Here is a 12,621-nt window from a genome sequence, read left to right on the forward strand (position 1 = left end):
TACAAACAAATGAAGAGTCAAGTTTTCAGGTTAAAAATCACGAGCGCGAAGCGCGAGTGATTTTTCCTAAGAAACGACTCATTGTTTGCGTAATATAATACCTCTATATTCATAGAAACATAACAGTTCTCATTGGTTCCATTATTTCAATTTAGATTTTTTTTTATTTGATCGTTACTCTTCCAAATTCAAAACAGAACAAGGACCATAGGTTTCGTGTTGCTAGCCATTATTGTTGTTGCGCTTCTACATAACCAAGTCGCTTTTGAAACAACCTTCTTAATAGCTATGCCCATTTATAACTATACATTTTAAAACCACCTTAGAAACGAGGGCGAGGATTCGTAGGTTAGGGTACGCATCTGTTGTAATTATTAATAATTAATCATAAAAGCATCAAGAGGTTTCTCTGTGAAATGTAAATAACCTGTCACCGTCGCATGCATACGTGAGCCAGAGTTCACGCTATGAAAATTAAATTACGGGGTCGTGAGGCTCTACAGCACAGATAGGGTTAAACCTCGTTTTAGTGGAAATGTACAAGTCTCTTATATTAGGAAGATATTTTGAACGGAAAATAAGCTCTTTTGATATTTATATTCTAGTTTTCAGTATTTGTAGTTATAGTGGCAACAAAATACATCATCTGTGAAATTTCAACTCTGTATCTATCACGGTTCATGAGATACAGCCTGGTGGCGGACGGACGGACAGAGGCGAAAACAATAGGGTCCCGTTTACCCTTTGGGTACTCTAAAATTAGCAAAACTAGAACAAAATCTGTGTACTTGGAAATGAGATCTCATGAAACTTGTGTTCAGGAAGCCAAGACGATGTCATTTGCAAGTTTTAGCTTTTTACCATTCATGCCGAAATTAACTTCCATCGGGCTGGTCTAAATGTTTTGTTAACTAACCTTTCAGGAAAATATACATGTATGCAGCTATGGATATTTTGACTAGATGTAATCAAAAGCAGAGTACTCGCATAGCTTTAATTTTTAATAAGTAGTCCAGATTTCAAACGTATAAAGAGCTTAAATAGCTTTTGACCCTGACTGTACAACCAAAATATAAAATTTTATTGAGCACATTTTTTTGCCCTATAACATTTTTTGCCTAATTCTAATATAGTTCAATTAATTGATTTTTAATGAACCAATTTCATTCTTTCTTATTCCCAGTTAAAGGGCGTTGAAGTACCAATATTGTTTTATTCCCAATTCTGTATCAATTGAAAAACCAATTAGTTCGGTTCAGAGTCCATTTTGGTTCTGCTGTTACATAAAAATAATTAAAATACAGAAAATATAAATAAATTATTACAACAATAGAACAGGTATAATTGGGATCAGAACATTATCAGAAATAGGGTAGTGTCCAGGGTCGAAATAATGAAATAATATTTAGTCCGCATTTTAGATAATCGAAAAATATTGGATACGTATTTTTCCTTTTTTTAATTAAACATAAAATGACAAAGATAATACACTTCAAAAATTAGGAGTGGGGGCCTTTTACGTCACAGTGTCCTGAAAATTGTAGCAACTTGTGACGTCACACTCAACTTTAACACGCTATATCTTAACAAGTTCTGATCCAATTTAAAAAAGAAAAAATACGTATCGCTTAATTTTGGACAATCTACAAGACGGACTAATTATTATTTTTTAGGAAACTAGCCTATTGTTATTGATATTTTAAATGCGTTCCTTACAGTTACTTAAATATTTTCTCATTGTTACATTAGTACAATAATTTAATTTTTATCTCAAACATTTTTTAAAAAGAAAATTAAACATGGCCGCTGCCCATTCGTCCCTTTTGGTTGATTATTCGCCAGAGGTCCTTTGACAAAACAAAATTGAGTTTAGGCAAGTTACTGCGCAAAAAAACAGGCATATTACTATAAATCATAATTTTTAATATGTCCATGTTTAAGTTTCAGATAAATATGTATGTCAATGCATATAAACAATGCATCTTCATAAATGATAGTAAATAATGCATGGAATTAATGAAAAAATGCAGAAACGGACACATTGCATGCTTCGCATTTCTGTCGAATCCTATGGACAGAAAGAAATTACGCAGAATATTCTAGTTTACTAGCAGTATCAGCAACAAGCAAATATATTGAAAAACATCTTTCTCACTGCACATTTTCTACCTGAAATTTAAAAAGCGATACAAAAAGAAAATTGGTTAAAATACAATCAAAAAGTAAAGATGAATAGCCACCACAGACCAACGTTCAAATGTAGAACTTACCACGCCATATTCGTAGAAATTGCAATTGCAATGATTACAAAATAATTGCACGATTATCGTTGGCTGTAAATTGGTCATTATTTACACTTCTAGTTCCTGTTTTCTACATGTTATGCTAGTTTTTATATCTGTTAGATCTAAGAGTGGTGTTATTATATCATTAGATAGTGCCAATGGTCAGGTTATAAGGAATCCCTGACCATTGGCAATGCTGAATGGTTCCTTTACAGCTGTACGTGACATATTGAATTTATATTAACTGTCTCAGGCGCCTAGACAAACTATACTAGCTTGAACTGAAGATTCGCCTGAGGGTAATCCAACGTAGCGTGCTAATCTAGTTAGCCCTCTACCAATCAAATTCTTGACGGACATGTGACTAATGATTTCGTTAAGGAAGTTATCGTAATCAGATTGAAGACATGCAAAATATACCTATATCGTAAGCACAAAATATTTTAAAAAATTAAGACGAACAAAATAAGTAAGGTGCCTTAAATCTTCGCTTAAAAATAAATAGGTATTTTTGTTTACAGTGAGTAATCTCTCGAATTAGATATCCAATTCCAGTTCTCCGGAACTTAATAAAGAAAAGGATAAACCACATTCTGCTTCTTACATGACGGGTAAATGAAGGTAGGTACCTCATATCAAATATTATAACTCAGCAAAAAACACAACAGTATGGCATTTCTCCGTTTACCTAAATAAAGCACCCTTGTTCTCTCCCAATTACAAATGTCGGAGGTAATTACTTGCCCACAGAAAAGTTGACCGAGCTATTTTAACGTTGTTTGTGAAGGCAAAAGGACATGTTATCAGGAGTAAGGAGCAAAGAGTTTGGGATATAAGTATGCCTGTCTCTGTTGCATATAGCAGAGGCCTATTTATAAAATTGAGTGTGATATTTTTCCAGAATGTTAAGTGTTAAGTTTAAATTCAACAGGCCAAGCCATTACGTAAATTCAAATGACAAAATCCTTAAAAGTCTTTGAATAGTTGGTCTTTCTCCATTTCTTTTCTGTTTTAGGAAAAGTATCAAACCACGATTTAAAAAATCCACAGTTCACAAAAACAATATACAATCAAAACAAAATTGTTTTATAACTACAAACATTTAAGGCTTGATTGTACAAAAACAAACCGAAATTCGGAATACAATTATGAAAACTTTGGAAATTGATCAAAACTTTAACGTTGGGTTAGAAATTAAATGATGTTTGCCTTTGTTTCTGCCCATTTAGAAAATAATAAGGCAAAAGTCCTTCATGATAACAGTTTTCGGAGCAAAAGCTAAGTGACTCATAGAAAATTATGAAAAGCTGAAATTCAGTAAAACTTTGTTTACGAATAAACAAATCGTGAATACTAGAGTACCAAGGCCATTTGAAGAGCCTTGTATATTTTATAATTCAGCAGGTTCTTTAATACTTCGGAAAATTGCTCAAATAACATTAAAGTCTATGAAAGACTGGTATAAATGAATTCGCACCTTACTTGATAATCAGCTGAGTAATGAACTAATATTGTTCAAGAGTTTATAGGCAACGTAATATAAATATTATTGCAAAAGGTTCAGTTTTATAGCATCGTTGCTATCACTTATATTCAATGTCCTGACTTTTGAATAATTGGTCACCTAGTTGGTCAAAACAATGTTGACATTTTCGTACATCAAAAAAGGCTTTCAGAGCTCTTTAATAATAATTACGTCACGTAAATTACACTATTATTATACTTAAGATAATTCAGACCTAGGACACGTATGAATTTTATTCCAGAAATTCTTTAAGTAATAGGAAAAGTTTTATTACTTCAAAACTTGAGAACCAAAATATATCGCTTAAAACTTACTTAATGGCAACCTTGGGCTATAATCGGTTAAATAACATTGTCTTTCGAGAAAAGATTGAACAATTAATTATAGTATAAGCCATTGTTACCTTACATTAAAAACTTCTAGATTTTATGTTCTCTTAAATTTTGGATAAAAAACAACCAAGCTAGATTTAACGTACATTCATTTTTATAAAAAGTATTTTTACAGTCATACCCTTCGAAGGTCATAAATCAATTGAAGTTACATAATAATATTCACACTAGCTTCTGCCAGCGGTTTCACCTGCATCCCGTGGGAACTACTTCCCGTACCGGGATAAAAAGTAGCCTATAGCCTTCCTCGATAAATGGGCTATCTAACACTGAAAGAAATTTTCAAATCGGACCAGTAGTTCCTGAGATTAGCGCGTTCAAACAAACAAACTCTTCAGCTTTATAATATTAGTATAGATAAAAAAAAAACATTGTTCAGTCATTTCAATACAGTCAATCGTTTTATATTGAATTGCCAATACCCGGGGGTCGGGCCCCTGCATTGCGGAACCAAATTATCCCATTAGCCGCAGGAATGAAGTGATCAACGCGCGAAAATGTCCCACTTCCTCGCTACACGGTTGCTAACAGACAACTATTGTGCACGACATCACATTGCAACATGCTATTTGTAAACATTTTTAGTTGTAACTTTTTTGTCCAATAGTAGGTATACCATACACAGATGCTACTGGTGAAGAACCGCAGGAGGCTAGTGATGATTTTTAAACTCTTTTCACTTCATAACCTTTTGAAAGTAAATTTTCTTATAACTTCTTCGACTTGGATACTTTTCTGAAAGTCTTGGATTTTAAATGTTTCATAGTTCGAAGAATACCCAACAGAGAATAAACAGCCGATGACGACTGACAGTTTACCCATTGGTTGGCAAAAACATTTTTTTAAAGAAAAGCTTGATTCCAATCATTTTTCAGTCAATCTGATACCGGCTGAATGCCTGATCTTTGCAATGTGCGTACTTTCATTCATCTTCATACCGATGTATTAGCCCAAACAAACTCTCGGCTGACTAAAAGTTTGCTCTTAACCAATACATATACTGTCAAGCCAAAGTATTGGTCTGTGGGTATCCTTAAGATCAGACAACCATGAATACAAAATGCACAAAGGACTTCTTGTAACAGGTAACACAGTACCTACCTCTGCAAAACTCTTCGATCCTAATTAAATTTGTTGGGAATGGCTGCTATTTATGAAGCCCCATGTCCGCAAGTGTGCCGGCCGCAACTTTACTGCGCCGCAGTTACGGACAGGATGCGAAGGACAAGTTGCAGATAGCGGACCCTCGCTGCGGAATTCCGGATCGGGATGCAATTGGTGTTTGCCGCAATTTATTAGCGGAGAGAGGATTTTGAAAATAGAATCTGGGTTGGTTTGTTTGGTTGTTCGTGACGAGTTGGTTGTCTTTTGTTTTATTTGGAATGTCTTCTTGTGTAAAATAGGATATCAAATGTTGAGTACGCGGTGATATAAGGTCTCGAGAAGATCATTCAAATTCAAAAGTAACAAAAGATTTTCCCTAACTTACAAAGATCACGTGACGTGCGATTTAATCTACAATTTGCAACTTATATAACTTACAAACACAGCAAACACAAAGTTTTTTAATTTTATATATGTAAATTATAACTAACTCAATGTTAGTCTTCTTATACATAACCATGGGGTATAACACTCACACAAAGTTTTGTATGACTTCCCGTAAGTTCTGTTTACACCTATGTGGTATACAGTGATGTTTAACTACGAGGCCCTTGGACCATTAATATTATATGAAGTAGATTCTAGTGTGAGAGAGAAATGCAACTATACAGGATAAATTACCACAGTTTGAAATCTGAACCACAACAACGAATAGCCTTTGCTTGTCCAAAGTTGGTTCTACATTCACTCACTTTACAATCGTCAAAAATTATGAACAAAACACTACGCATAAGAGACGGAAAATGGCTAAGGCCCACGCTCCCAACACAACGGAGTAGAGCGAAGAAGTCTTTAAACAACCAATGGAATTTAATAATTCGAATATCTTGTCTCCGTCCACTTTGTCCACGTATTCCTGTGCGAAAAAATTCCATTGGTTGCCTAAATACTTCTCCGCTCCGCTTTGGTTATCAACCAAGCTGCCTCTACTTTTCTTGCACCACACTCAAACAGAAATGCAGGAGCCAACTTGGAAATGCCAAATGCAGCCTCAATTCTATTTGTAGAATAAAATTATTTCATGCAATTTAAAGGTAAAATTCGGCCAGTACGTATCTGATTCAATTAATCAGAGATTCACCGATATCAAATGCCAGGACAAGAGTTTAGGTATGTAAATAGAAATGAAAATTTTGTACTCACTGTATCATTTTGTTTGTCCATAAGAATGAAATTGTCCTTCTTCTTCTTTTTCTCCGAAGTCATTGTTTCCTCTTTTTTGTCTTTCTCTTGTTTTAATTATTCCTACAAGAAATAAGTATCTTTCGTACATTTTCAAGCTTCGTATTTTAAATTGCTGGTATCTATTAAAATGTTTATATAACAATGTAACATCGTGAGGTGAGGTATTTATTAAAACAGTTATTCAGTTGAAATAATGTATTTTTACAGTTTCAAAAATCAATAAAATATCTATTTAATTAATTGTTTAAATCCTATGGATTACAAAATAAAAGTATTCTTATCATAACAATTTTTAAAAATATTTTTTAAAATTTAATTACATAGCTTCAATTGCATCACCCAAAATGTTATTCATTCTTACACAGATGAATAATTACGTTTAAATTCACTACAAGAATATTTACAGTGACGTTTATTCGTCTATATATGGAAAACTTAAATATAAATTGACTATTATAAATGAATTTAATGATAAGTCTTAAATTATGTCATGTTTAGAGATAGCTACCAAACAAGCCGTGGTTTAGTACATGACAAACTAAACAGTAAAGTAACTATTAGTGGACTGTTGAATACATTTATTTTTACAATTACACTTAATAAATACAATTCATAATTAACATTTACATAATAATATATTTCGGTTTACATATAAATGTCACTTAATTAGGTAACTATTCAGAGAACCAAAAAATTATGTAGGTATAGGTAAGTTTTCAATTGTTCAAATGTTCTACACATTTTGATAAAATTCACATACAATTACATTGCTAACGATACATTCCATTCTCAAATACAATACCAAAATACTGAAACCCATAAAAGCATTCTTAAGATGTTGATATAATAATTATTGATATTATCCAGAACATCACAACGTTTGAAGAAATATTTGACGTATGAAGTATTTTATAAGACAAATATAATTGCATACGCAAGTTAACCCATTAACAAAATTTATATGAGAAATATCACGAATAGGGAAGAATTTAGAATATCTATGCTATCGTTTTTATAAGAAAAATATATTTTATAAATGATCAAGAGATAGCAAATTATCGTTGATATTACGAGTAATTCTGGTAACACAATATTTTGGCATTGCAGTCACCTTTACGAAATCTAGATATATTTTGGCGAACTATTAGAAATACATAAATACAAATACATGATAGATTGGCACTACGTACTTAGTCAACAATAAATTGATTCATAATTGACAATGGGCTACAATATGAATTAGAATTAAAAATAGGTAATTAAATATTTATTAATTCTTTTCTTTTAATTCTCTTCCCTTTCACGTACGTACACTCGAGGGCAGAAATAAGTTTGTATATCTAACCAAAGAGGCAGAATATTCTTTGTTCATCGACATTCAAACAGTTAAATAAAAATAAGTACAAAAGTGACAGAACCGAACTGATATTGCACAATTGAAATGAAATAATTAAGCAACGATTTACTAAAAAGTGAAAATAATAATTATTAATATAATAGTTGAGACTTTAATAAAGATTAGATATAATTTATTCTATTTACAATGCATAGTGCTATTCAGAGCTCCTTTTTATAGAAACATCGTTTTTTTTTGAAGTTTCATAATAATGAACTCTGTTATCACTATCAGTTGACAATCAACCGGCAAGAGCTAATAACTAATTAATGGCATTTTAAACTTTCAACTGCGGTTTGAGAAAATATTTTACCTAACTTTAGGCACGCCATATTATCATCTATGCTATTATTTATTATTAAGTCATTTTACGGTTACGTTCTTAGATGAATTTAACGTATTATATAGGTTAGGACGTTTAATATTTAAACTTTTTAGATGTGATGGTAAACTAAAACGCCATTGATCGGCTTTTAAATTCTTCCTTAAAGTCAAGTTTAATTCAATAACAAGAAGGCATAATAATTGCGTTACAAATGGTAGCAAGGAAAATGGCGTTAAGTCGTTTCAGTATTAACTTATTAGTGATAATAACCATACAGATTATTTTATAAATCTGATATTTACGATTGGTAGTAGAAATTTTCTCTTATAAAGTTTTTCATATATTTTAGAAGTTACTATCCCATCCGGAGGTCGTCTGGTGGCGGTTCGTCGGCATCGGGTGGGTATTGGTCGAAGTTGTGTGTGTCCACTGGGGATTTGACCACTGGGGTGATCGGGGGCTCTAGTGAACGTTGGGCCAAGCCCTCCCAGTTGAAACCGTCGAACCATCTGGAAAATAGAAGGAAGGTTAATACGAATCCAAAAATTATATGGACCTTCGCCACAATGGTACCTAATATTTGTGGCCAAAGTTATAGACAACATTGCTTTGCACATTTTGTACTTGTTCCATTGTGGTGGTATACAAGCTAGCATTTCATATTCCAACGCTTTGATTCGTAACTTTTCAGGTAACTGTATATTTTTAATTTATTCAGTTTGTACTGAATGTGTCTTAGTCGTTACACTGCCGATTCACTTTAATTAAACTGATGAAGCTTCCACTTTTGCAATATGAGAAGACAGGCCAGCTCACAAAACTATTAATGAATATAGATGTTAATTAGAAAGGATTAAATTTAGAATTCACATATACTCACTTGTGTTTCTGTATCTCAGTGATACCACCTCGCTGGTACCCAAGTCGTTCAGCAGGGTTGTCTCTGCACAGTTTCTTGATGAGGTTGGCTGCGTTCCTGGTGATGCAGCGAGGGAATTCCACCGCATCTATACCCTTGAGGATCTTGTTGTATGTCTTCATTGGGTCAGTGCCCGTGAACGGCGGGGAACCGGTTAGTAATTCGAACATGAGTACACCTAGAAGACCAAAGGAAATGATTATTGAATGTGTTTTGCAGGATTTTTTTGGAAACGAAATGTTAGTGCCGATAGTAGAAAATTGAATCAAAATATTTTATCCGAGGCTTAATTCCAACGGATTCCAATTATTATAAGAGAAGAACTTTTATTGCTGTCATTCCATAGGAGATATCCTTAATTTCAGAAACTGTTCAGGAATTTCTCGTGGAAAATACTCATCCAACCTTTGCATGCAATTTGATTGCTTCGGCAAGGACCTAAGATCATTACTATTTTATACCCGTAAGGTAATCACCATAAATATGAAATTCATTAACGTCTTACCTAAAGACCAGTAGTCAGCACTGATATCATGACCTCGGTTCATGATAACTTCAGGCTACGTACTCCGGCGTACCACAGAAGGTCCAAGTCTTGCGGCTCGCTTGCAGCTTCTTAGAGAAACCGAAGTCAACTAGTTTCACGTAGCCTTTAGAGTCTAATAGTAAATTCTCTGGTTTGAGATCCCTGGAAAAATAAAGTAGCAAAAATTATACTGCCAAATTATTAATGTATGAATTGTTGATATTCCTTGAATGGAAGCATTAATTTACTCAGTATCGGTTTTAAAAATAACCAGTCACACCTATTGAAAATTGGTTATATTGCATTGCTTTCATTCTTTTATTGAACATGGTGGAACTAATGACTAGTACATGATGATTCGTTTCGGAGGAAAACGTATACAACATCATAATTTATTTCTATACAAATGTTTATTACTATTTTATATAGTGTGCATATTTACCTGTAAATAATATTCCGCGAATGGAGGTAATGGAAGGCTTCAACCACACAAGCAGTGTAGAATCTCGTAGTGGCATCATCAAATTGGCCTGAAATCAAACCAAGTACATATTAAGCAACCTTGCACTAAGAGGGACCAGATAGAAAAGTTCGATTAAATGAGATCAATAATACATACCTTTGTCTCTTAAAATAGTCCACAACTCTCCTCCAAGGCAAGTTTCCATCAGCATATACAAGTATTTACGATCCTTGAACGTCTTATACAACTTGACAATGAACTCGCAGTTCATTTCTGACATTATCTCCTTTTCTGACATGATGTGCTGTTGCTGCCTGGTTTCAACGATCTGGGCTTTCTTCATCTGCTTCAAGGCGAAAGACCGGCTGGAGTCGCTCTGGATCTGTACAAGTTCCACTCGACCGAAGCCACCAATACCCAATGTCGCGATGATGCGCAGATCTGAGAGACGTAAGTTGGCGAATTCCTCGTTTAATCTGGAAAAGTAGATGATTTATTACAGGCTGACCTTAATGTCTATTTTCTAACGGCAGTGGAACGAAATTGAATGAACTGGGGCAAAACCCTAATGAATAGACTTGGGACAAACCGGACATTCATGTAATCGCGTTCGTTTGAGAAAGCAGTTGTTTTAAAACAGTTAACTGTTCTCAGCCTTATTTTTTTCCTGTTCCAGAAACGTAGCATTTACTGATAAAAGTGATGTAAGTATAGAGTTGGGGTTCGTTATTGCTATCAATAATGTCAATATCAACACGTGGTGATAAACCGATATCTGTGTTAGTGACAATGATAGGGATATCAAAATATGCAGGATTTTCCCACATTACCATGTATCTTCCTTATAAGCCTTAAACTTCACGGTGATTTTAGATTATTGGTGAGCGTGAAGCATACTAACCACCTATCTCAAATGCCATTTTCAGGAAAGGCTATGAATGAAAATCTATATTTCAAGGAGTTAAACCGAGATCGTTCTCATAATGTTCTAGTTGGCCTCAAAATCACTTGATCAGCACAATAATAACTTTCCTGTAAAGTTAATTGATATATCTTTTGTTTTTGCGGCGGTTCTATTACTAAGTCATCCAGATGCAGCGTGCACCTATTGTTTTCATTGGCACTTCACAATCTTTGCAACAAAAACGGGAAATTTAATTGTTATCGCTCAATGCCGTGGTAGACACATTTTCTACGTCAAAGAGGAAAGTTAATAACCGATTTGCTTCCACTATTTAATTAAATTCGACATTGATGAGGAGAAAGTTGAAAATTGTATTATTTTTTTAAGATTTTATGTAACTTACCGTACGTTCGAATCCGTATTGTTTGCATCGAAACAAGAAATAAAAGTTATTAGACGGTGAAATCAGATAAAAATTGTTATCAATTCATATTGCAGTGGCTATTGTTCGAGAGTGGAAAGATTCATGGCCAAACAATGGGATACATTCCATCCATGCGGTATCACTTTTGATTTTATCGCAGTCGGCTTAGTTCCAGATTGGTGTGAACTTGACAATGTCTTATTAATTTATGGTCAAAAAATAATAACAAAGCCAAACAATGTAAATAAAAATGTTCCCAAAAGTCTTTAATGAATTGTTTGTAGGTTGAAAACAAGACATTATACCATGAAACTAAAAATTATAGTGAATTTGTACAAACATTTCTTAAGCCGACTGTAATAATTTGCATGAGAACGAATTTTGTAACAAACAGAATAAAAGAGGACATGACGTATCATGTAGATTATAACAATGAATCATTTAAAAGGATGTTTAAAGATATAGAAGGAAAAGACTCAAGTCTGGAACAAAATCATAATGTTAAACAATTTTACTGACCGTTGCCTGCTGTCTCCTTCATCCTTGTATTTGGTTCGGATCTCGTCGAGAGCGGAGATGAGTTGGTTGAAGGTCTCCTGTCGATGACGAGGCAAGTCGTGCCCTCTGGCGAGTCGCAGATAATGTTAGCCGTTCGAAGATCGTCTCTGAAATGTCAAAAATGGAATTACTATTGATGATGGAACACGTTTTTCCATTTAATGTGCCTTATAGGGCCATTTAATATACCTGCGCTTTATGATGCCGTCGTAAATAATATATATATATATTATAATAGCCACGACGTTAAATCGTAGTCTTTCATACAAAATACATCTCTTTCAACAATTATACTTTTATTAGCGTTAAGAATTGGACATAGATTAATGAATTTATTCATTCCGATGCTTACCCTTGCAATGCCTTCTCGCCGAAGAAATCGCCTTTCGTGAGAGTTCTTATGAATTTCTCATCATTACTGTTTGGTGGTTTCTGAGTCACTTTCACCTGAAAAAGAAAATAATAATGATATAATCAACAAAGCTATTACAACTAAACATTTAAATACACCTAATCGTGCTATTGTTCAAATTAGCATAATAAGCTAGTTACGTC

General features: G+C 33.7%; 1 protein-coding gene across 1 annotated transcript in view; it reads right to left on the reverse strand.

Annotated features, from left to right (window-relative positions):
- Positions 1–7,056: 7,056 nt before the first annotated feature.
- LOC110376116 (cGMP-dependent protein kinase, isozyme 2 forms cD4/T1/T3A/T3B) overlaps positions 7,057–12,621 on the reverse strand; it is a 91,021-nt gene continuing 85,456 nt past the window's right edge. Inside the window, 10 exon segments of the mRNA XM_021334483.3 lie at positions 7,057–8,642; positions 8,644–8,781; positions 9,153–9,369; positions 9,697–9,752; positions 9,754–9,879; positions 10,160–10,247; positions 10,337–10,656; positions 12,028–12,106; positions 12,109–12,173; positions 12,419–12,513. Of these exon segments, the coding sequence (XP_021190158.2) occupies positions 8,618–8,642; positions 8,644–8,781; positions 9,153–9,369; positions 9,697–9,752; positions 9,754–9,879; positions 10,160–10,247; positions 10,337–10,656; positions 12,028–12,106; positions 12,109–12,173; positions 12,419–12,513 (1,209 nt within the window). The 3' untranslated portion in view covers positions 7,057–8,617.

Source organism: Helicoverpa armigera, chromosome 18 (assembly GCF_030705265.1).
Source record: "Helicoverpa armigera isolate CAAS_96S chromosome 18, ASM3070526v1, whole genome shotgun sequence".
Classification (NCBI taxonomy): domain Eukaryota; kingdom Metazoa; phylum Arthropoda; class Insecta; order Lepidoptera; family Noctuidae; genus Helicoverpa; species Helicoverpa armigera.